The sequence below is a fragment of the Curcuma longa genome, chromosome 9, assembly GCF_044706935.1.
Source record: "Curcuma longa cultivar G26 ecotype Majalengka, Jawa Barat chromosome 9, ITB_CL_G26_1.1, whole genome shotgun sequence".
Lineage (NCBI taxonomy): Eukaryota > Viridiplantae > Streptophyta > Magnoliopsida > Zingiberales > Zingiberaceae > Curcuma > Curcuma longa.
The window spans coordinates 9,005,922-9,030,761 of NC_133869.1; the positions used below are offsets into that span (position 1 = coordinate 9,005,922).

At 39.0% G+C, this 24,840-nt stretch overlaps 4 protein-coding genes across 6 annotated transcripts; 2 read left to right on the top strand and 2 right to left on the bottom strand.

Annotated features, from left to right (window-relative positions):
* Nucleotides 1-1,303: 1,303 nt before the first annotated feature.
* LOC141834946 (nitrate regulatory gene2 protein-like) lies at nucleotides 1,304-9,583 on the top strand. Its single transcript, XM_074722342.1, has 4 exons — nucleotides 1,304-2,453; nucleotides 2,573-2,784; nucleotides 2,869-3,092; nucleotides 8,959-9,583. The coding sequence occupies exons 1-4, from the start codon at nucleotides 1,361-1,363 to the stop codon at nucleotides 9,581-9,583; spliced, it is 2,154 nt and encodes a 717-aa protein (XP_074578443.1). The 5' UTR covers nucleotides 1,304-1,360.
* Nucleotides 9,584-11,146: 1,563 nt separating this feature from the next.
* On the bottom strand, nucleotides 11,147-13,968 carry LOC141835346 (protein PHOX1-like). The gene is made up of 3 exons (XM_074722794.1): nucleotides 12,135-13,968; nucleotides 11,443-11,626; nucleotides 11,147-11,240 (listed from the first exon to the last, which is right to left on the bottom strand). Exons 1-2 carry the CDS (start codon nucleotides 13,966-13,968, stop codon nucleotides 11,478-11,480), a joined length of 1,983 nt encoding a protein of 660 aa, XP_074578895.1. The 3' UTR covers nucleotides 11,147-11,240; nucleotides 11,443-11,477.
* A 1,505-nt stretch (nucleotides 13,969-15,473) lies between these two features.
* LOC141834880 (uncharacterized) lies at nucleotides 15,474-20,254 on the top strand. The gene is made up of 8 exons (XM_074722268.1): nucleotides 15,474-15,597; nucleotides 16,156-16,240; nucleotides 16,328-16,396; nucleotides 17,565-17,677; nucleotides 17,865-17,976; nucleotides 18,058-18,201; nucleotides 19,636-19,810; nucleotides 19,894-20,254. The coding sequence occupies exons 1-8, from the start codon at nucleotides 15,546-15,548 to the stop codon at nucleotides 20,017-20,019; spliced, it is 876 nt and encodes a 291-aa protein (XP_074578369.1). The 5' UTR covers nucleotides 15,474-15,545; the 3' UTR covers nucleotides 20,020-20,254.
* Nucleotides 20,255-21,103: 849 nt separating this feature from the next.
* Nucleotides 21,104-24,535, bottom strand: LOC141835009 (triphosphate tunnel metalloenzyme 3). Of its 3 annotated transcripts, none has more exons than XM_074722426.1 (2): nucleotides 23,814-24,535; nucleotides 21,104-21,305 (listed from the first exon to the last, which is right to left on the bottom strand). In XM_074722426.1, exon 1 carries the CDS (start codon nucleotides 24,432-24,434, stop codon nucleotides 23,814-23,816), a length of 621 nt encoding a protein of 206 aa, XP_074578527.1. In that variant the 5' UTR covers nucleotides 24,435-24,535; the 3' UTR covers nucleotides 21,104-21,305. The 3 variants fall into 3 exon arrangements, with proteins under 3 accessions (XP_074578527.1, XP_074578525.1, XP_074578526.1); XM_074722424.1 differs by having other exon boundaries at nucleotides 21,104-21,311; XM_074722425.1 differs by having other exon boundaries at nucleotides 21,104-21,340.
* Between the last annotated feature and the right edge of the window lie 305 nt (nucleotides 24,536-24,840).

Consider the following 24,840-nt stretch of genomic DNA (forward strand, 5'->3'; position numbering starts at 1 on the left):
ATATTGATAGATAAAAAGTGAAAACCGAAAGTCTACATATTGAACTCCCAAAATTAGGCCTCAATTTCACTCGAATCTCTCACTCAAATTCTTTTTCACCTTAAATCCCTTTTCTTTTTCTTTCCTTCTCCTTTTCTTTTTTCACTCCTCAATCCACACACCTTGCATCAGACAGAGCATAAAGGTTAATCCCAATATCACTATTATCTTACTTCAATCTAAAGTTTCTTTTTCTTTTTTACTACAATCTATGGAATACCTTTCCAGTACAGCTGCCGTTTTGACAAGATTGGTCCTCCCAGCTGTTGACTTTTCTACAATATATGGCATTATATTAATCTTCATCCTCAGCAGTGAAGACCCAAACTGTTTTCTTTCTTTCTTGAGTTTTGAGGGCACTTTGGAGGAATCCAGAATTTGGTGGCATCAGCAAGCAACTTTATTTTAAGAATTTGAGGACGGTGCCGCATCTTTCCTATTGCCTTCCTTTTGCTTTCTGTCCACGACCAACCTTTTTTTATCTTTCCAAAATTCCCAGCGCATGTCTATCCCTCAAGCCTGCTGCAAAGCACAAAGCATCTCATAAAGTCCCAGATCAGTGGCACTAATCCATTACAGATTACACCAAATCTTACCTTACCAATGGGTTTGCATTCTTTATCTCCTTTACTGCAATGGATTAGCAGGAAAGTGAGCTTGGCAAAGTGTTGTGTCATTCTTCTTCCTCGTGAAGGTTCAGCTTCAGTGAATTATGAAGAGATAATGAACAGCTGCTGCTGCTGCTTCTTCCTTCTTCCTCTACAAGTTCCTTTTGTTCCATAAAAGGCTGCTCTCGAACCAAGCAGTGTGGTTTTCACTGAACAGCTTCATTCCTAGCAGTGTGCTAGAGGCAGCTCCTTGAACTCACAGGCATCCCCATCCTCTCGAGTGCCCTGACCCAGGTTTGATGATGATCTGAATTTTCAAATTTCTCAAAAAGCATACGAAGACGAGATGATCTTCGTCTTCTCTTCTCCTCATTTTAGTAGAAATAAAATTAAGCAGAATTCTGTAGGCGCTGCCATCTCCTTGTAAGTTTGTGTGGCTAACTTGAGGAGCAAGCTTGGAATCTGATGTCTTGGCACACGGTTTCCCTTCCCAAGCCCATAAAGCTGATAGCTTCCATCGAGAACACTTGTGTTCCTTCTCCTCCAAATATGCCTTTCTTGCATTAGTTTGCTCAGAGTTTTTCCAATTTTTTTTTCAGATGTATCGGAAACTGATTCTGAACCGTATAGCTTTTGTAAAACATCGATGGCTTTTCTGTATTGAGTCTGGGTTCGACTCCGGCCTGAAAAATTCTTAGGAAAGTTTGCAGAAGATGGGATGTTCTACCTCAAAGTTGGAGGATGAGGATGCCGTCCGCCTCTGCCATGACAGGAAGAATTTCATCAAACAAGCTATCGAGCAGAGAAACCAGCTTGCATATGTGCATGTAGAGTATATACGATCTCTGAAGGGAGTTGCCATTGCTCTGTGTCATTATGTTGATGATGAGGAGCTTCAGTTCTTCTTAGCTTCTTTCATGACAGCACCAATGCCACCACAATCCGTAAGAGGAGTACACCCGGCCATGATTCCAAAGAAATTATTTGCACCACAAGAGAACCACTCTCGAAGAAGCACCTTTTCTGCAGTGCATTACATGAAAGCAGGGTGGACTCCATCAATTTCTGTCGAGGAATGGCCCGAGCCAATGGAAACTGTGAGACCGGAGTATAATTACTCTACCAGTCATTTTGGTTTTGATGGCTATGTTCCTGCAGAGGCTGCAACCATGGGATCATCATACTCCTCTCCATATGCAAGACCCAGGTACCCACCTGCATCACCTCAGGCTTCACAAATGGACTCCTTTTGGAACCCCTTCTCACCTTTGAACACATATGGATACCCCTACGGAAGCAATTCGGAAGATGTCCTGCTTGATGAGGATTCTGATCAGCTAAGGAAAGTTCGACAGCGAGAAGGGATACCTGAACTGGAAGAAGAGGATGATGATGAGGATCGTGAGGAGATTCAGAATGTACCAATTAAATCAGAGATTCCTAGAATTTATTCGAAGCATATTGCCAAGCCGGTTGCCAGCGGAGGAGCAGCAGAAGCCGACAGGAAGGAAGAAAATGTGAATGAAACAAAGGAACTGAGGTCGCAAGGTGTGCAGACTACTGAAGTGTCAGAAACTAGCAATGCAGTGGAACTGGAGGTTAACAATGGTCAGGGAATTAGTGGAACTAGAAATGGCCCGCAAGAAACTCCTGGTTTCACTGTGTATGTGAACAGAAGACCAATAAGCATGGGAGAGGTCATGAAGGATGTGGAGGCTCAATTCACCAGAATTTGTAATTTTGCTGATGAGCTCTCTGTGATTCTGGAAGTTGGCACAGCTCAACCATCTTCTTCCCCGTTTGGATGTAATAATGTTAACTCTACTCTTTCTATCTTTGATTTCCTTTTATTGATTGTTTCTCCAAGCTCTGGGATCTGGAGCATTACCTCAAACTGAATGCTTAAGTTCTAACTTCTGGTACAGCTTTTAGAATGTTGAACCCAGCTGCTTTGCTTCGTTCAACGTCTTCGCGCTCATCTTCGTTTCGGTTCCTTCAAGCTTCTTCCAGTTCAACAAATGATGACCATGAAAGTAGCAGCAATGGAATAGAGGAATCATGCATTGCACCTAGAAGCCACAAGTCAACATTAGACCGACTACATCAATGGGAGAAGAAGCTATATGAGGAAGTGAAGGTACTTCAATAGATTGCAGATACAATTTTCTAATACCAACAGAAAATTCATTCACTCTTGTTACATGATGTTTGTGTTGGTTAGTGCGCAGAACGCATACGAATTGAATATGAAAAGAAGTGCAGACAACTAAGGATTCACGATGTCCATGGGGAAGAACCTTTTGTTGTTGATAAAACTAGAGCAGCAATCAGAGATCTCCGAACTCAGCTTAGAGTCTCCATAAGTTCTGTTGAATACATATCAAAGAGAATTGAGGTATTAAGGGACCAGGATTTGCACCCGCTGGTGATGGAGCTGATCCGCGGGTAAGTTATAATAACTTTAAGCTTTTCTCATGATTTGAGTATACTACACAGACTGAACACATCCAAATAACAAAAGAACACAATATCTAGTCCATTGTGATTTACGAATGAGAAAATGTATTGGAAGCATTAGATGTTGATGAACTTGAAGTGCTAAACTAAGAAACACTGAAGAGTTCTAGGTACATAATCACAGAATAGACAAAACTAAAACATGGTCTCTTCTTTGAGATGAACAGGAAATGAGAAGAAAAGCAGCTTATATTATATGATGCTAGAGATAGCATGAAACTGATATACAATCTTTAACTGGTTTGGTTACTGTTGGAACTATAGCGGTACCAAATGATAACTTAGAAAGAAATTGGATTGTATTGTCAAGATATTAAACCATAAAGTGTGTTCTATAAGTTGAAAACCAGGTTGCTTGGAGCATTATACCTTGGAGGAGGCCTACATAGATATTTTCATTTAGATCACCATTAAGAAATACATTTTGAGATATACCTTCTGTTCCATTGTAGCTATAACAAACTAGTATGAATGAATGTATTGATTAAGTTTTTAAGGCTTCAAGATCTTCTATCACTGCCTTAAGCTATTCTGCACCTTCTATAGCTTTTCGAAGTAGGAATAAAAATTAAGCATGGAAATAAAGAAAATTTGGAGACTTAATTATATGATTGGATCTACAAGGAGATGGTGGTTATCGTAAATTGAACAAAGATTAGTTTAATGAGAGGTCACTTGTGTCCTAGGCTTATGAGGAGAATTTTCAATCTCTAGAGTGTTAGGAAAAGAGGATAGATGATAACGAGGTTATCACATGTACATAAATTGGTAGTAAAAGAAAAATAAGGCATATCTTCAAAAAAATTAACATTTCTAGAAATTTTCATTTGTCCTACTTTCCAATCATAGAAACGAGTCTTTCTATGTCCAAAAGTACCAAGTAATATACATTCAATTGATTTAACTTAAAGTTTTTTTTTTGTTAGGAACTAAGAAGCACAATATAAGTACATATGATAATTTAAAAGAGAAACATACGACTTTTGTTGTAGAGCAATATTGTCTAATATTTATGTAAAAATTTGATTATTCAAATAATTTGTTGTCATCGTACTTTTACCTAATGTAGGTAAACTTACCCTATAAACTTAAATAAGGGAAACAATAACTAGCAACACATGAGGAGCATGCAGACTATGTGCCCCTACTCTACCTTCAAAATTCTACTCCTTGGACCCTATAATCCTCCCCCTCAAATGGATAACCAACTAGGACGGAAACCGTATAAACTTACACTATATTAACACATATCTAGGACGGAAAATACCAGCCATTGCCAACCAAGGACCATCACAATACCAAAAACCAAGTTGTGATATTACTTGTCTTCTAAGCTCCTTCTAGAGCCGATAAATAGGACCCCCAAGGCACCACATGAGGAGCATGCAGACTATGTGCCTCTACTCTACCCTGAACCCCAAAATTCTACTCCTTGGGCCCTATAATCCTCCCCCTCAAATGGATAACCAACTAAATCAATAACCAACTTAACCCTACACAGCTTGACTGAACTCTTTCCAAAAGGGTACACTTCAACCAAGCTCCTCACAGTTCTGCAAAGTGGACTCATCTCCTGACATCTCAGTGGACCTACACTGCAACTCCATTGAACTCAAATATTTCCTCTAACTAAATGTTGTAGTGTTGATAGGCCATCATTTCTGTTGTAATCTGATCACAACACTATCCCCAAAAATGCTTGGCAATTTGGGATCAATATGCAAGACACATACGGTTTCCATAAGATGTGGATGATCTCTCTTGGCAACACCAATTTATTGTGGTTGATATAGATAACACCTTTGATGAATTCCTTTATTGAAAAGAAAGTTGGTAAACTGCTTTGACATACATTCCCCTTTAGGGTCACTTTGTAGAGTCTTTTTGTCACTTCCAAACTGAGTTCCAATCATTGATTAAAAAAAAGCAGCCCAATGCACAAAGCTCCCACCAATGTGGTCTCAAGGAAGGGTCTATTATACGCAGTCTTATCCTATATTACAAGAGGCTCTTTTTCAATCATTGAATAGAAGAATTTAAAACCTAGAGAATTTTATATTTGTACTTCAAGAAGTAGATCCAAGAATATCTTGACCAATTATAAACAAAGAGAACATAGTATAATTTATTAACTCAGAGACCTCACAAGAGATGATCCCAGAATACTAAATATCAATATGGATAAATGCACAAGTAGTATGTTTTTCATTTCTATAAGGAAAGTATTAGATCTTAAAAGTGCACAATCTTTACCATCACTATCATATGGGACTTTGAATCAAGTTTATGAAGTAAGATAATAGAAGAGAACAACAAGCTCAAATTTGAAGCATTTGGATGACCGAGACAATAATGCCTAAGCCTCTATAATTTATTTGAAAATTTATTTCAATAGAAGTTAAAGCAAGAAGAAAAGTTGAAGAGTGGTTTCTCTTCCCAAAGTTGAGTGCCCCCAAAGTGTGTCAAGAATTCCCCTTCTTATGACCTCTCCCAATTTCCTTTCTAATTCTTAGGTCTTGGTAAGATGACCAAAAGAGAAAAAAGAGAATACAATTTTACTTTACAAACTAAGAAAAATCAAGTTAGTTGACAGTAGTCTGGAATATAAAAAATATTATCAAGAGATATCATGGTGAATTTGAAGGTGTACGGTTAACAAATCAACATCAGTAATGAGGAGACTTTGTCCATTAGTAAATCTTATCATCTTTATTGTAGCACAGAGATTTCTAAATTGCTTGTCATGTGATGAGTAGCCATGGAATCAATAATTCAATAGTTTGAAAGATTTGTCTAACTAAAACTAGAGGTAAAAAAAGCCTAGATCACAGTTGGATTAATTATGGTGAGATTGTAGGCGGTGAAGTATAACATTGTTGGAGTTCATTGCCTGCAACTTATGCAGATTAAGGAGCTAAAAGAGAAGTGTCTGTGACATACATTGTTGGAACATCTTGTTATAGTGGATAGTTTTGAATCAAATGCCTTTTTCCTTCAGACACCTGCAAAATTCATAAATTTATTTTTTTTGTTTTCCATTGACTTGCTCGCTACACTTTCTTATGACAACTGTAGCATTCATCTTGACAAAGACTATAATGTTTCTTTTTGTTTGTGAGAACTGCATCAAGACCTTATGTTGATAAAACTTGTCATCAGTTCTTCAGCTAGGATATCTGATGAAATTACATTAGGAACAAGGTTGCACAAATGAATTAGAATAGTTGTTCGATCATGTTCACATTTGCGCCAAGAATTGTCTATAATGACACACTTATCTTAATCAAGATGATTTTAATAGTTTCCCTAGGAATATTACATTCAACCAATAATCATCTCATTCTAAGAATAAAATTCTTTTAAGTAGAATGAGTGTCTCAGGATAAATTACCTTCTTTTGTTCAAGTTGATATAAGTGAGCTTTATTATTATTATTATTATTTGCTTATAAATGGCTCTAAGTATTTTTCACATCTCTTTAGCAATAGTCAAGTAACTCAAGTTGATAGCAATCAAACCTCAACATACTCCATAATCTAAATCTTGATTTTAGCATTATTGATCATCCATTTAGAGTTTGTCATTTGAATGAACTTAGTGATGATTCCATCATTGTAACCCTACAGATCTTGTCCTTCCAAGAAACTTCAAAAATATAAAACCCATAGCAGTAGTCTTTCCCATCTAATTTTGAATTCATTCGAACAAGAAATAATAAATTTAGGAACTTTTACTGTCACAATAATTTAGATAAGTCAAGCCAATATTTTAGATCAAATTGGACAAAGATCTTATTAGTGACTCAGATCAGATCCAAAATACTCAAATCTAGTTTGTGGTTCAGATCACTCTGGGAGGTAACTTCTTGCCTTCTAGTCCCAAAACCAACAATTTAGAAAGGAGAGGCAATGAGAGTGATGATGACTCATAGACTGGCATAACATGTGGACATGAAAGCAGTGTTGAGCGTTTCATAGTCCTCATTGTGCCCATAGACTATGCTGAAGTTGTGTGCTTGTACGAATACTTAGAAGTGATGGTCCTATTAGGAGGGGGAACAAGAATCTGAGCTGGAAGCCTCACAGTGCCAACATGATCTACAAGTTGCATCAATTATGCAATGAAGAACCCACAATGACAGCCTCTTATGCATGCTAACCGGAGTACATGAAGTTCAATAAAAGCATTTCTGCTTTCTTCCTTGCCTCCCACATCAGCAATCTCACCCTCATCTATAAGTGCCCGGTTAAGGGTGTGGTAGAAAGCAATGGCTGATGAAGTCAAACAAGACAGTAATCAAGGGCAAGTTCAGTACAAATTCACAGCCAAAAATGCCCTCTGCTAGACTGAATGCGGATAGATTGGAAGATCACAAGATGAATGAAAGAAGAAGCTGATTCTTCTCTACCGCTCCAAAAAGAAAATAATTGCCAATAGAAAGTGGATCTTGCAGATCCAGCACCAGAAGTTGAAAGAGAGAATTGTGCACACAAGAATTAAAATGAGACATGCATTAACATACCTGAATCATCAGAAGAGTAAAATGGCAATGGGTCTATGCTTTGATGCCATGATAACATAAAAAGGACATAAATTGTATCGAGAAAAGGTCGTTTTGCATCCCTAGAATGCATGCACATATAGAAATACAATGAGTATGAATGAGTTGACTTAAAATGGTTGTTTGTCTTCTATAGGGTGTGGAGTGGCTGTCACTATGTCAGCCATCCTAGAAGTCTACTATATGGTGGCTACCCAATATAGGGGCTCACCAAAGAATCTTTTCTTTGGCCTTGCCATGAGGTGTCTCTACACCATACTGGATAAGAGATAACTCCCATTCGAGCTGAAAGCTATAAATTAAACCCCTCCTAGCAGTACCATTATAAGGGTTCAAAATTCTACCCTTTGGCAGAAAATCCATGAAATTTAACATGTTTACCATTATACTAAGCAATTGTTTGTCCAAAAGGAACTTTAATTTGTTCTTCAGTATATCTAGAGGTACTTAACACAAAATACATGAGGCACTTCATCAAAAGATTAGAAATTATTTTTGATGAACTTAATACACTTCAGCTTGACAAACCAAAATAGATGAAAAATTGGCTCCATGGCAAAAATGAAAAAGGAACCTCATTTTTCATGATGAAGGCAAGAAATCTGCACAAATTGGAATCTTATTGATATCACCTGAAGGTTTTCTTTGCTAAAGGAAAAAAGGAACAGTAAGCTAGTATAGTTTGTGTAGCACTTTTTTTTTCATTACCATTTTTCCAAAACCAATCTGCTGGAGCTTGATTGTTGGCATGGACTACCATATTGCCAATGGTTTATTCCTATTTCTTAGTCAATGCAACTCTTCAAGGTGGATATTTATTTTGTTGTCTTACTTTCTTAATCCGCTTCTAGCTTATATAATTCCATAGCCACAAGATTAGCAGATCAGTAACATATGTAGTAGATCAAGAACATGGAATCATTTCTTCAGCAAAATGAGAAAAAAATAGTGTATGAATACTCAGTTGTGATACGTTACCATCTGCTATAACTTAAGCAATAGAAAATATGCAAATGCAAGCTGATAAGATGGATTATAACTTTTGGTTGATAAGCAGAAACTTTCATGACCCTATCTTTTGTATTAGATCAGGCTTATACCACAAGAAAGGAATGAAAAATCAGATAAAAACTTGCAAATCTTGAAATAATTATTTTTGAAGAAAATGTATTTTAGTGCTCACTGTTGTTCTAGAAACGATGATAAGATCTCCTGGTCGCATTGTTGGTGCAGGTTAGCACGCATGTGGAGGACCATGGCGGAATGCCACCGGATACAAAAGCGCACAATTGACGAGGCCAAGCTCCTCCTCTTCTCTCCCTCCGCCGCCGCCGGCGTCCCCGCCCGGGTGCTTCCAGGTCCCTCCCGCTCCGCCGCGTCTCTCGAGGCGGAACTCCGGAACTGGGCCTCCCGCCTATCGGCCTGGGTACAGACCCAGCGTTGCTACGCCCGCGCCCTCGCCGGTTGGATCCGTCGCTGCGCCCCGCCCGCCCGCGACGCCACGGCCCCCACCCCCAGCCGCTCCGGCGCCAGCGGAGCAGCACCTCCAGTGTACATCGCCTGCGTCCGGTGGTCCCGGATGCTGGACTCGGTGAGCGAGGCGGCGGCCATCGAGGGGGTGGAGATGTTCGCCGCGGGAGTGGCGTCGGTGGCGGCGTCGGTGCCGGCGGGGCAGGGTAAGGAGGGGGTGTTGGAGACGATGGATCCGGAGGCGGCTGTGGCGGCGGCGGCTGAGCTAGGCGCGAAGGTGGTGTGCGCGGGGCTGGCGGTGGCAGTGGGGGCGGTGGCGGAGTTGGCCGCCAACTCCGCCGAGGGATACGAAGAACTGGTGAAGACGCTCGACTCGAGGGTTAGCTAGCACAGCTCGATTTTTTTAAAAATCAATTTAATGAATATTTAAATATAAATAAATCCATAAATATATACTTTTTAATTTTATAATAAATTTGTTAAATATAAAAATTTTACAAAAAAAATAAAAGGTACTTATTTTTATTATAATTAAAGGAGGAAAAAAATACATAAACAACTCATATAAAAGTGAATATGAAGTATTTAGTATATTTTAAAAATAATATAACATAAAGTAATATAAAAATATTTTAAACTGACATGGCGGATCCTGATTGATCCTACATGGCATCAAAAATCAAGAAGCAAACGATGTGACAAGTCAGAAAGTCAATAGTCAACCTTAGATGTAACATCTCGATCACTCGGCTTCTCTTTCGAGCATATCGACCTTGACCATCTCGGTCACTCGATCTCTCTCGGTCATCCCGACCTCGACCATCTCGGTCTCTCAATCTCTCTCGGCCATCTCGACCTCGACCAACTTGGTCTCTCAGTCTCTCTCGACCATCCCAACCTCGAACAACTCAGTCACTCGGCTTCTCTCTCGGCCATCCAAACCTCGACCAACTCGATCACTCGGTCTCTCTCTCAAGCATACCGACCTTGACCATCTCGGTCACTCGGTTTCTCTCGGTCATCCCGACTTCGATGATCTCGATCACTCAGTCTCTCTCGATCATCCCGACCTCGACCATCTCGGATTACTCGGTCTCTCTCTCGGCCATCTCGATCCAGAAGCTGTCAATACCTCTCAAGCATGCGAGCCCTGCCAAAGGATCAAGACGGTTACGAGGTTGTCAGGCCTGGTCCCCTGATCTCCTCGTGTCTGCGCCTACAGCCAAAAAGCAAGAATAATCAACGCTGCTGAGTCATAGGGCGGTTACGAGATTGATATATTTGGTCCCCCAGATGCCACATGTCAGGGTCACTTGGCAGCGATTGTCAGAACTTGTTCCCTCAGTCACGACAGAGGTCTGCCCCTAGGCAAACGTGGATATTTCTTCTCGTAAGTATATAATCCTTCCCGCAGGTATGGAAAGGAGGATCTCTCTAGACTTCAGCAACTTCATACACTTGTCTTTCTTCTTTCTCTACTGACTTGAGCGTCGGAGTGGTCTGCCGAGAATCTCCGACACCCTGCTAATCCGTTCGTTCAGTTTTTCTTGAGGTCCCTTCGTCGGCGGGAGCGGTGGTGCATGAGCTGACAGATTATTGACTGATGGCTTGACCGTCCACGGCATCCGACCGGAACATAAACTTTTAAAAATTAAAATAAATTAAAAAAAAACTCTTTGCATCATCACATTAAGACATACCATACTCAAACTCTTTAAAAATAAAATTGATTTAAACATTAAAACTAATCGATTATATTCAAACTATTAACTACTTTCATTAAGGACCAACAAATTCAACATCTAGATAGCAATAAGATAATGCAATATCATATTTCACTTGAGAAATAATGACTTTGTTATACAATGTTAGATATGTATTTTAGTAAAAAGAAAATTCATTAAAAAAAATATGATACAGATATGAAGAGCACTAGATGGCAAACTCTCTCAGACTTCAATTTGAAGGAATGCAAAGCTGAGTTGGATCTCCAACTCCATCCATGGGGAAAAACTAGGTATCCAATTGTATGAAGTAAAAAGGACCTGAAAGAAGAACAAGTGTGAATGAATATCTCAGTTTTTTCCCCCTTTGATAATCGATTCAGTAATCCATTAAGCTACAATATCAATAGATAAAAGAGTAGCTTCAAATTTTTATATGTTTTAATCTACTTCTTTAAGATCCAATGTAGTAGTTTATATATGAGAATTCAATGTACTCAAGAACATCAGTAGAGGAGATTACCTATGATAGCGCGAACATTTTCAGAAATATATACATCATATCTGCTCCAATGTGTTGTGCAACTTGGAAACTCGCCTTCGAAGTAGAGGCTCAAGTCTGAAAGATGAAATGCCACTTAGCCACCGTTTCGGATCATACATCTCATTCCATGTTTGAACTATTTCATCAATGTGGAAACACAGATCTGCAAGTATGTGATGGCCATGGTTAGTTATTTCAGTAACAGCAATGTGAAGTTATCTATTCTACTTTTCGATAGCTGCTTTTCTTTATTTTGCTGCAAGTTATTGACTACTGAGATTAAGTAACAGCATAGGATAAGCAAGTTATCGACTGAGGATTAAGCATAGGCAGGCTATTGCATATGTATAGGTTACTGAAATATACCATCCAACTATTTTGACAAATAATGATTCTTTGATCTACCAAACAAGTTTTCTTATAAATTGATTCATTCAGTAACAGCAATGTGAAGTTATCTATTCTACTTTTCGATAGCTGCTTTTCTTTATTTTTCTGCAAGTTATTGACTACTGAGTTAAGTATAGGAAGACTTGCATATGTAATAGGTTACTGAAATATACCATCAACTATTTTGACAAATAATGATTCTTTGATCTACCAAACAAGTTTTCTTATAAATTGATTCATTTCTGAATCTCTTCTTTTTGAAACAGGGCCTAGATGTTTACCTTCTTGAGTAGTTTCATTGGCACAATGCTTTTTAACCATGACAGCAATATCTGCTGGAGAAGCTCCTGCCACAGTAAATTTCTCCATTGCTGCCATGAGGCATTCCTCCCAAAGTGGTATGCCCAATTTGAATTCCACAACCGATCGCTCGTAAAGCACAGTTCCCCACAATGTATGCATTTGACACTTGATATGCAAATCTTGTTCTGGTGTTTCATCTTTGAAACAATCTTCCAACCCCATCTTTTGCAGCATTACCTTTTCCCCATCAGGTTTAGGAGGCACTTCCTCTAATCTTTGTTCCTTCATCTCCTCCCTCATTCGTGCCCCCCTCTCAATGTTCTCTTCGGCAAGGTTGAATAGCTTTAGGACAGCCTCTGTCGAAGGCCCATTCTCTCTGTCTGCTGAACACCATGAAAGCTTTGCTAGTTCAAACTGTTGGATTCCAAGTGCAAGAAGAGCTTCATAGAAGTCAGGCTTGAGTTTCAAAGCTTCTTCATACTTGTTTCCCGCTTTAAGATACTCAGCCTGAGCCCACTCATAAGAAGCTTTCATCGTCGCGAGCATCGACTCCTTGCTAGCATCTTCTGATGAGCATAGCCTCTTCTTCGGCCGAGACAGATGAACATTCCCCCAATTGAACAGAGCTAGAGCTGTCATCTCCTGGAATTTCTTCTCTGCAAGTGCAAAAATCTCTTGTGCCTCTTCACTTGTGATGGTGTCTTCCATTGCCTCAGAGTAAACCTTAGTTCCTAACTCATGGAGGTTCAGATACTCTTCAGAATCACAGCCGACATTGTTCTTGAACAGTAGAGCAAATTGCATGATCCAGTCGTCGACGCAGACTGCGGCGGACTTGTCGCCGGAGTAGCTTCTCTTAGATGATTCTTCCTTTTGCTTAACCACCTCAAGCAAGGGATCATCCTCGGGTTTAACTTTGATGATGAACAGCTTCACAGATGCTTGTGGGCCTGCAGATTCTTCTACACCCATCAGCTCTTCGGAGGTAGTGATCGTCACCAAGTCGCCATCTTGATCTTTGAACTTGATGAGGAAAGCCTTCGATCTCGGAAATCTGTTAGCGATGATCTCCCTCAACTGCAATATGGTGCAATTCGCTGGAACCTGTGCGTATCTGATGTCTTCGCCGAAGACCAACTTCACACTCTTCTTCATCGGCTCTTCTTTGACTTCGACATGCTTCTCCTCCACGACCACAATCTTCTCCACAGATTTGTGGCTCTTCTTCTTCTTCTTCAGCTTCTGTCTCTCCACAGGAGTTTCAGGAAGTGGAGAAACTTCCCTGTCGTCCGACCTCATGCCATGCTCCTCGATCTCCATTTTCACTCGCTCGGCGATCTCCGACGCGGCGATGTTGTTCGGGTCCAAACTCAGAACTAGATCCACATCCTTGCAGGCCAAATCCAACCTGCCCAGGGCTTCGAAGCACTTGGCCCTCTTCACTAGGGCTTTGCTGTAATTAGGGCAGACCTCGAGGGCGAGATTGCACTCGTCGATCGCTTGGTGGTAGTCCTCGGGCTTCATCTGCATGTAGCAAGACGCCATGTTGCTGCGGAGGTTCGCGACATCGATATGGTTCTTGGGGAGCAGCTTGATGGCTTTCTCGTACTTCAAGAGGGCGTCCTCGTACTCCCGCTTCTGGAACAGCCTGTTGCCTTCTTCCTTCTTGTGCTGCGCCATCTCCATGAACACCGTCGTGTCTTCATCGACGAACGTAGCGCAGCGGTCCAAGGACCGGATGTTCTTCGAGCTCGGAACCCTCAATCTAGCCGAGGCACTCCTATTCCTAAGCGCTGGCTTCTTCATCTCCATTTCGCGAGCGTCTTCAATCCTTCCCCGATCTCAGAAACGGATTCAAATGCTCAAAATTTAAGCTTTTTTTCGCACTGGAATCATCAGAAGCAAAAATCTCATTGAAATCGAACACAATCACAAGCCAAGATCTCGCGTCCTACCTCCGGAAGTCGAAAAAGTTCACAACTTTTGGGGTTAGAGGAGGTTGGTCTTCCCTCTCCTCCATGGGAAGGACGCCATTGCTCCACAACATCGAGAGGAAATCGATGCTCGGAAGTCCCAAAAATCTCCACCATCCCTAATTGGACGACAGGGAAGCGACGACGATGCCTGAAGTTCCGGGCTCGTGTTCTCGCATTGCCATCGCACGAATCTTCTATATTTAGAAAGATCATGCCATGCCGCTTTCTATAAACAGCTTCCTCTTTATCAACCATAAACCTCATTTTTATGAACAGTGCAATTCTTAAAATTTCTACACCATTAAATCTTAAATTTTATATTTAAATTTCAAAGCAAATTTAGATATCAATGTAAAAAAAATATAATGAAATAGTTATAATACTATAATCTAACCCATAAATTCTAAAAAAAAAAATCTTAAATAGCTTAATCGTAAAATAAAAAATATATAAAATAATATTATTTACTATTCATGGAAGAGCTCAACTTTTTTTCCGACTCTTATGTTATATACAGTCGTGTATTTTAAGATGCGTAGAATATCAATTCTATTGGTATCAATATTTTTATTTTTAATCCTAAAAAAAATGATAAATATCAATTAGTCTCATAATTTTGACTATTTTATTTTTATGTTTACCAGTTCGGCTCCATCCTAAAGAGAAAAGTTAAATGACTTAATCGGCCATCAAAATAATAATAATAATTTTTATTTAATTTTTTTTGTGTGTTAATACTATAACTCAACCCCAACTTAAAGAAGACATCCAACATAAAATAAAAAATATATAAAATGATATTCTTTACTATTCCAATTTTATTGGCATCAATATTTTATTTTTAATGCTAGCATAATTAGGAGGTGGTATAATTTTGATCAATTATTCTAAGGTAAAATATAAAATGATATTTTAGATATTAAATTATAAATGGAGTATTATTTTAATAAATTTTTTTAAAAAATGATATGGATAATAATTAAGGTCACCTTATTATTATTTTTCCAATTGTATAAATATTAGAGTAATATCTTCATTAAATTATATAAAATTTTTTTCAACCCTAGCGTGGCAATCGGCTTGGTCGATTTTGTGCCACGTAAGCGCGGTAATTTCGTAACTGCCGTCGCAGATAATGCTATAAAACTCGATCAGGTGCAAGGCTACAACTTACAACCCCTGTCGATGCGCTACACGTTGACACATTCCGTTACTTGGGCTCCACGCGTATTTCATATCACATCTTTAAAAGGGACATTGTATAGGATCCGTCTCAAAATTGCCTTTTCCTCCACGCTAGGTATATTTATATAGTTTCGCCTCCCTTCGAGCGATCGCAGAGTAGGGTTCTGCTTCCGATCGATCGGTTTTGGACTCTACTTTCCCTTTCGATCTGGAAGTGGAGGCGTTCGGATGGAGAGGATTCGAAGAGCGGCTCATGCGGGATCCTGGTATACCGACAACGGTGAGCCCGTAACCTCCCTAGTTTTTCCTCTTTTCATGTCGATGATCGGCGTTTTGCTTGAGAAGATTTCGTTTTGCGGAAATTTTGGTTTTCTAAGATTTTTTATAGAAATCGATCGAGTTATAGTGCGGAAAAATTGCGTTTTAAGAGGAGTGAAGGATTTTGAGGTTTTGGAGTTGCCGACACTTGCTAGGATAGGAAGTATCACCAGAAATTCTCAGTGAACGCAAGGCTAGGATTTTCCTTAATTTGGCTTCCTTGTCCTCACTTCGATTGCCGGAAAAAAGTTGGGAGTTTGAAGGTTTAATTCACGTTCAACCAACATAAATCAAATAACTGAACCGGGGATTGAGATAATTTAATAATTATCCGCTGTTCTATTTCTAGGAGAAGGTGCATTAGGTGATCTGTTCAAGTTCCCTCTGGAACTTTATTCTTGTTTCTGAAATATGTTTTTTTTTGTCCATTGTTTCTGGATAGAGGATATTTATCTGCTTATTTAAGTTGTAATTGAGCATGATATATGATCATCTAACATATGTTTGATTTTCTTATCAGCTAAGAAACTAGATGAGGATCTTGAACGATGGCTCCTGGCAACTCGTCTGACTAAATGTCCTGATGTTAGAGGTGTAATTGCCCCGTAAGTCAGCATATTTAATAGTGACAGTTCTGATATGATTGTTACTGTGAATTGGATTAAAAATAAATACACATATTACTCTTGCAGGCATGCTGGTTACTCATATTCAGGTCGCTGTGCCGCTTTTGCATTTGCTAACATTGACCCTGAAAGCATGTAAGCTTGCTTCATTTTTACCAATTTAGGATAATTGTTATTGCATAAAAGTTTGTGAGCTGTCCAGTCTCTGAGAAGTTAGAGCTCAGTCTTCTACCATTTTTTTTGCCTTGAGGCCACTCATTCCAATAGAGTTCATGCTTGAAGCCACCTTCTATATATGCCTTTCCTTAACTTAAAAAAGTGTTCACATTGCTATTCAATATTATACCTTCCTGAGAATGTGAGGTTATCTAACTCAATATATTGTAAAATGATTTAGAGTAGGTTGTTTTTTTTTCCTTTCGGTATAAATGTCTGTGATATGTTCATTCTCTGAGAACGGAACACTCATTATTCTACCATTTTGCATTGCTTTAAGGCCACTTGATCTGGTAGAGCTCAAGATGTTTGAAGCCATCTTCTACATATGTCTTTTCCTTAACTTAATGGTCAATTAGTTTTCTTATTTGTGGTAATATTATCTTAATTTTTTTAACTTAGTAGGAAATAATGAAATATAAGGGGCGATCAAAAAATCTGCCTATGAAATAACTAATACGGATGTGATGCAGATTGAAAATTGGGGATCCATTAGAAATTATCTTAAAATGTTTATAGTTCAAAAGTTTTATATGTTCGTTAATTTCTAACAGATACTAAAAGTTTGTCGGAAATTAATATGAACTGGGTGGGGAATGGAGCTATCATAGCCATTATCATATTGTCTATATTTATTGGAAAAAGATTTTCATGTAAAAAATGAGTGAAAAAAAAGCAAATTGTAGTTTCATCAACAAAATACAAAATGCCAGTAAAAATATAATATGAATAACACGATGCTTGTGGTTTTGATCTGTGAAAATATTCTAAAATGTTTTCACAGCTGAATGCAACGTTAGTTAAACTCACACGCCCTTATGTTGTTTTAAGATCTTTAAAATTTTTCCAAAGCATCATGTCTCTTTTGATTGCCTTCAAAATTATTGCATCATATCTCCCTGTTTTGTATTTATTTTGCACATATAGACGCAATTAGACCTCAAATAATAGCAATATTGGCTGAAGGAAATGTTTTAGTCAATACTGCCATTAGAGATGTATGCTACTTTGCACTTTCTTATGTTCAACTTTCTGTCACAATTTGCAAGCTCATCATTTCTCTATTATGTGGGATAATTATTTTCAGCGAACGAGTGTTTCTACTTGGTCCATCTCATCATTATTATACCTCAAGATGCGCCCTTACAAAAGCCACTATTTATAGCACACCCTTGGGCGACTTGCAGGTTGATTCTCAAGGTAAGACATTCAAAATGCACAAAAATTATATTTGTGATAACTAGATTTTCTTTCCCATCCCATGACTTCTTCACACACTTCCTTTGATATTGAATTTCTAGGATACTTTCATTAGGTAGTCTTTATTTGTTGCCTAAAGAAGGGAACAGGGTTTCAAATCCAATCCTCATATGTCTTCTTTGCACAGTAAATGATGAGCTCAAGGCCACAGGAAAGTTTGAACTTATGGATCTTCAAGTGGACGAAGCAGAACATAGCATGGAAATGCATTTGCCTTATCTTGCTAAAGTGTTCCATGGGTAATTATACTAACTTGAGATTGTCCAGATTTCAACTGTCCTAAGGGTGCTTATTTCACTTCTTTTTTTGCCCTTTTACAGTTATCCTGTGAAAGTTGTTCCCATTCTGGTTGGTGCTCTTAACTCAGAAAATGAAGCCATGTATGGACAACTGCTCGCTAAGTATGTGGACGATCCCAAGAATTTCTTCTCCGTGTCATCTGATTTTTGCCATTGGGGCTCTAGGTATGCCAATCGTTTCTTTTTTAAAATCCTGGGTACATCTGCCAGTTGGCTATTAATCTAGTTTAGCATTCTACTAAGATTGTATTTGGTAGAGTGTACTTTATCATTATTCTTTTATCACAAAAGATCCGTTGATTGAATATATATATATATATATATATATATATATCGGTTTTGATATGCCGCGCGACGTATCCCGCGCAACCGTCCGCGACTCCTCCGACGTTCGCTGCTTCTCCGCCGCTGTTCACCGTCGTCCGACCACCAACGGCCGCCGGACCGGATGCGTTGGAAGGCCAACTCGCCGGCGCTCCGGCCGGACCCGGATTCCCGCCGGATTGTGGCCGGAATCCGGCCGAAATCCGGCCAGAAACGTGACAGAGCCTCTGTTGGGCGATTCCGGCCGAAATCGACCGGAATCCGGCCGAATCACGGCCGGAGACCGGCCGCGGTCGACGCGCCCGGCGCCGGCGCGTCGACCGCGGCCGGTCTCCGGCCGCGATTCGGCCGGATTCCGGCCGATTTCCGCCGGAATCGGCCAACAGCGCCTCTGTCGCGTTTCTGGCCGGATTCCGGCCGGATTCCGGCCACAATCCGGCCGGAATCCGATGCCAATGTGTGCGCCGTCGAGTTGTGATTCCAACGAGTCCGAAATTGCGGCCAACGGTGATCGGACGGCGACGAACGGAGACGATGAATGAGAGGAGGTCGGCTGTCGCGGAGGAGTCGCGCGGCGTTTGTCGCGCGGCATATCATTCCTATATATATATATATATATATATATATATATATATATATATATATATATTCAACTATTCAACTTTGGAGAAGAGTTCCCAGAATATAAATCTAAGTAAAGAGGAAATGCAGATTTTAAAACATATTTAAAAGATCATTGCAAAATTAAATCTACTTAGAATATTGCAAAAGATCTGTAGATAAAGTCAATATTGACCTGTAGATAAAAGTACTTTTTGAAAGCCAAAGCTGCTGGTAACCAGCTTTAGATCTTTAGTGTTCTAAAAGTGTGTCGGCAATGCTGCCTGTCTGTGTATTCATATATATAAATATGACACACAAATTTGTTCATATAACCATGCAAAACAAATCAATATTAGACTGAAGTATTCATTAAAATAAGTTATTTCTAACAAATCATATTAGATATTTTATCAAATCATAAGTTTTATAATAGTTTCCATTCCCATGGCACTTTTATCAGTTCTAAAAGTCTTTTTCCCCATTCTAAGCTGTCTAGTAAACTAAGCCTGCAATTCATTTGTTCTGAAACTGGCACATAACAAAATTTCCATCAACAAACTAACATATTCATGTATACAATGATGGTTCGGCGTCTTATAAAGATGTTGGCCTTTGATCCTTATGTATCGCCTTTGGAGATTTACTCATTTTACTGCTTCTCATGCCTAACAGGTTCAGCTATACATACTATGACAAGAAGCATGGCCCTATTTATAAATCCATCGAGGCCTTGGACCACATGGGCATGGACATCATCGAGACCGGAGATGCTAATGCATTCAAACGATATCTGAAGGAGTACGGCAACACGATCTGCGGACGCCATCCGATAAGCATCTTCCTCCATGTACTGCACTGCAGCCTTATCTCCACCAATTCTTTAATTTGGTTTATCATTGTCTTACTACCATCATCCTCTTCTTCTACCAGATGTTGAAGAACTGCTCGGCCAAGATCAAAATTGGTTTCCTGCAATACGAGCAATCGAGCCAGTGCAAGAACTCGCGAGACAGCAGCGTAAGCTATGCCTCTGCGGCGGCTAAATTAGACGACTGATGTATCTTCACTGATCATTTAAATGATGTTAAACTAATTCATGATACATTGATGAAGAAAGGTTCGGGTATTGCTACTGCACTGGAAGCTTAAGTTTATCGAAGCAGCATGTCCCTTTCTGTGTTGTGTAATTGGAGACGATGTATATTCTGTGTGCATGCTGCTTCCCTTGGGGTCTGAGTTATCTTAACAAAAACATACATCAATGCAAATCAAACCTCGATTCTTAAATATACTCTGATCGATCCAAAATTGTTTCTGATTCATACACAGTATGAACTAGGAATTGAATGGGATGGTGCTGATTGAACAATGGATTTAAATCTTGTATTGTGTGGGTTGGTACATTGGTAAAATCATTTTTCATTTTGAGAAATGATATATTACATGAAAACATAACATGACTATAGATCTGTATTCTACATCTATGTAGTGTACCATGCTACGTTTTCATATAGACTATATTATTTCTCATTTTTAATATATATTAAAAATCAAATGTATTTTTTTTAAATAATAATTTATAAATATATTTTAAAAATAATTTAAAATCTTTAAATAATTTTTTAATTATCTTTGATCTTTTAAATAATTTTATAATTTTAAATTTTAAAAATTATTTATATATTTTTACTGCTATTCTGAAATTTAATAAATGTTATTTTATAAGAAAGTATTAAAATACGAACTCAACATCAAAAATATAACATCATTAATTAACATAAATAATAATCAAATATTAATAAAATTAATTTTTAATTAATATATACTTATATTTAAAAATTTTAAAAATATATCAAATCCATATTGATATAATAAAGTACTAATATCCTATCATTCCGATCTAAAATTAAAATTCCCATACGTCTCAAAAAATTTTTAAACCTTGGATCGAACCAAAAACCAGTCATCAGTTTACCGTGTTCATGGGATCAATAAGAAAAACAATGAACCAAGAGGGGAGCTGGATCCATCCTCTGATTCTCAACTCTCAGGAATTTAATTGACAGAACTATTGTTCAAAAAACAAATACTCCTTCACAATCAACATGTCAACCAGAATAATGAGGCATAAGACTATTAGTGATCCGAAATAATACACTGCAAAAACAGTTAAAAGTTCACTTCATCTTTATCAGCAACTTGCATTTGTTCTAGGATTGATTATATTGTATCATCTAATCCACTTTATTACATCACTAAAATGATCTGTTTGCATTGAGATTAACTATGTTTCCATCCAAGCATTTCAGGGCAAGATCTCGTGTTATCGGTTTCGCGCAACTCTGAACCTGCCGAATCAGCATCAGTGGAACATATGCTGCATAAAAAATAATGCTTTTATTCAATTAACAAACTTCAGTCAATTAAAACCAGTGCAAAATACACTTTCTCTACTGTTTCATGATGGTTTTATCGAAGATATTCGATTTCATATTGCACTTCAAATTAAACTGTCAAAGATAAAACATTGACAAAGGAGTGACATAAAATCAGCAGTGTTAAACATTATACAGATTACAGAATAAGTTTACTTGTTAAAGAGAAACAAAGATTCAAAATAACCTTGGCTACTTGCAAGCAATTGCCTTCACTAGTCAGTAAGTTTTTATAAATGCATATATGATAGAAACAGATCAGATAGGGGATCAACTTTAATGGATATATCTGGAATATACGACGATGAGGATTGGAGATGAATATAAATTACAGAATAGGAGCAAGTTTCCTACGAATCTACTTTTCTCAACAAAAAGAATACCATGAAAATGATTTTATAATAAAGAAGAAATGTAACATGAATGCGCCTGTAGAATTGCCATTGTTGCAAGTTGGAATTGAACACAAAATTCATTGTCATGATCCAGTTTTTTCCAACCTTCTCTGGTGGAATTAAGCTACCATTTGTGATTTGTTTGATTATCTCCCTAGCAGAGAGGAGAGGGAATTGATTGGCACAGGTGGGTCCCTATGGAAAGAACCCAATTTTCTTTGCTATGGGATATAAAATACTGCACCTCGCTGTGGAGCCTGCGATTATCATTCAGCATGGACACAACCAAGTTCGTTGAATCATGTGTGGGAAAGGTGGTGGAGGTCATAATTTACTGATAAAATTCATAACCAAGAATTTTAGATAGAACTTGGTTATGAATTCAGATAATAAAACATGGATTTGAAGACTTTACCATAAATATTTAACTGACAATACTCAAAAAATAGAACATGCTACTTCGGTAACATACTAAGTTGACTTGGTGATCACTTGCCTTAGAAATTTTTGTTATTCAAAAAGAGTCTATTTTTTGTCTACAATCATGTGTAGGCAATTGGATATCAAAGCCAAACATTTTGGCCAATTTAATTGAGTGCAACTTCAATTTTAAGACACTAGCAAGGTTCAATCTTAGGAAGTTGCTCATAGATATCATGCTAAATTTTGATTAAATGACAACTTATCCTAAACATAAAGGACGCAGTTTATCTGTTTATTCAAAAGCAAAAAAAACTCAAACCAACTAAAATATATGATGAAAATAGGTAATAGATATACAATATTATGTTTCTGCAAGAATATAGTTGCATGACACTTAAATGAGTAAAAATCAGGACTTCATCTTTGTATTTGCTTTTTCTTTTTTTGATAATCCAGATGTCCAGCTCTTGCGATCCAATTAATCCTGGAGGTGGACAACCCGGTCCCACAGACCACACATCAGGCAAATCCGGAAGCATGTGTGGTTCCTCTCCCAGCAGCCAACATCCCTAGATTTTTCATCCCAATGGAGGAAAATACCCTGCACTGCCAATGCGCCGTAATTGGGAATCGAATCATAGGTGCTTGAGAAATTGTTGAGTGCCTTTGCCATTGCACCATAAACCGGGGGGCTTCATCTTTGTATTTTTGAGAATGAACAACTTGTAATTACATCACTTTATCAAGCATATCATTGAATAATGTTTCATCTTCCAGTTATCACAACTGACTACACAGCATGTTGCAATAGAAAGAAAGATTTTATCACCGGTATTATAATCTAAAGTTATTAATCCCAATATTTGAGGTTAGTCACATTGACTCATTATTTCTTGCAAAGGTGAGAATCACGGAATAAATGTATTTCCTCGTTGCGCAACAACACCACAATAAATATTGGTAAAAAAGAAGAACTAAGAGTCATTTGATAGAGATTCACAGACTAGCACAAATCCCAGTTTAACTTCAGAATAACTATTATTTGTGTGCTAAATATCTAACTTTTGTGTGTTTACTTGAATGGAAGTAAAAGGAAAAAAGTAGAAGGAATTAAAGATAAGGAAGGAATGAAGAGACAGAGAAAGCATGGTTTTAAAAAGCGGCCTAGGTGGCTGGCTGTGTAGATGTTAGCGACAAGGGATCAAATCGCATATAGCATATATGATCTATGTGCGCTTGGTTTCTATATGCAAGATTAGGCAGCCTATACAATCAAATATGTGGTATGTGCAATTGCATATGTGGTTTTATGTGATCACATATGCAGTCTATATGAACACATATATGGTGAGATATCACAAATAATTGAAATTATAGTTCATTCCTATTGATTTGTTATAAACCAAACAAAAAGCTAATCATCATGTAACTTAGTTCCTTCTCAAACAATAAGGCTTATGATGTTTTCTTCTCAAAGTATGAGTATTACCAAGAATCATGGGCATAGAAATCCCAAATTGCGGGCTGCTAAGGGAAAAATTCACAGGTCCAGATATTTTAAACAAGGATTAAAACACGAGAGAAGAAGTAAACTCACTCAGGGTAAAAGCTTCCCGGCACGGAAAACTGCAAACTTGGATGCTTCAGAGTAAGAGTAAGGGATCCCATTCTCCTTCAAGAAACTCTCCAGCAACTCCTTGGCCTTCTCTGGGTCCGTCGTCTCGCACTCCACTTCATAGCTAGTTCCGAAATCATACCGCGTCTCATCAAGCTCAAGCGTCAGCCCCTCCTTCCAAGCGTAGACTGCCCTGACGTTCCGAAAGCCTCCCAAACACACAAAAGATCCCATCTTTCCCTCCGATCCGAACTCCTCGAGCACCCTCCTCATGATCCGAGAGGAGGCCGCCGCGTCGGCGAGCCGCAACGGGTCGGCGGCGCAGGCGCGGCCGAGGGCCGGGTCGATGTCCTCCTCGTCCTCCTCAACCCGGCTAACTCCACCGACGAGGCTGGCCTTGGCCTTGAGGGAGATAACGCAGCGAGCGTCGGCGTCGTAGAAGCGGATGCGGAGGACGGCGAAGCGGGAGGAGAGTTCGCCGGCGGCGCCGTCGAAGAAGAGATTCTCTTGGAGGTGGGTGCGGAGGTGGTAGGGGGCGAGGGCATCGGAGAGGCGCTGGTGGGCGTGGGCGTCAGGGAGGCGGATCTTGACCTCGACCTCCATGGCGAGGGCTAGGGTTGGGGCTGGTGGAGGCCGATGCGCTGGGCTTTGGCGGCGGCGGCGTCGAGTGGGGAGGGGTCGAGGAATTTGTGGAGGGGGTTGGTGTTGGGGTCGGGGCGTGGACTGGAGGTGGCGGGGCGATTGCGGCGGGCTTCTTCGATCTCTTCCTTGTCCTCCGCCTTCACTTCGATCTTGCTCGGCTTCCTCCTCAGCATCCTCCTACGCTTGCCACCTTATCTCTCATTCTTGTTAGGGCATCCAAAAGGGTATTTGATGGGGATATTTGAAGAAATATCCCCACATATAAAAAAATATATATAATAATTAAAATTAAATAAAAATGAGATAGTAGATTAGGGTCCATTGTAGGTTAGGATAGTATCCGTTTGTATTCATTGTAGATTTTTTA

Excerpts from the sequence above, each read along its gene's own strand:
- LOC141834946 (XM_074722342.1), top strand. The coding sequence starts at position 1,361 with ATGGGATGTTCTACCTCAAAGTTGGAGGATGAGGATGCCGTCCGCCTC. Across the intron at positions 2,454-2,572 it reads ATCTTCTTCCCCGTTTGGAT|CTTTTAGAATGTTGAACCCA; the intron begins GTAATAATGTTA and ends CTTCTGGTACAG. Across the intron at positions 3,093-8,958 it reads GTGATGGAGCTGATCCGCGG|GTTAGCACGCATGTGGAGGA; the intron begins GTAAGTTATAAT and ends TTGTTGGTGCAG.
- LOC141835346 (XM_074722794.1), bottom strand. The coding sequence starts at position 13,968 with ATGGAGATGAAGAAGCCAGCGCTTAGGAATAGGAGTGCCTCGGCTAGA. Across the intron at positions 11,627-12,134 it reads CAATGAAACTACTCAAGAAG|ATCTGTGTTTCCACATTGAT; the intron begins GTAAACATCTAG and ends ACATACTTGCAG.
- LOC141834880 (XM_074722268.1), top strand. The coding sequence starts at position 15,546 with ATGGAGAGGATTCGAAGAGCGGCTCATGCGGGATCCTGGTATACCGAC. Across the intron at positions 16,241-16,327 it reads GTTAGAGGTGTAATTGCCCC|GCATGCTGGTTACTCATATT; the intron begins GTAAGTCAGCAT and ends TTACTCTTGCAG. Across the intron at positions 16,397-17,564 it reads AACATTGACCCTGAAAGCAT|CGAACGAGTGTTTCTACTTG; the intron begins GTAAGCTTGCTT and ends AATTATTTTCAG.
- LOC141835009 (XM_074722426.1), bottom strand. The coding sequence starts at position 24,434 with ATGGAGGTCGAGGTCAAGATCCGCCTCCCTGACGCCCACGCCCACCAG.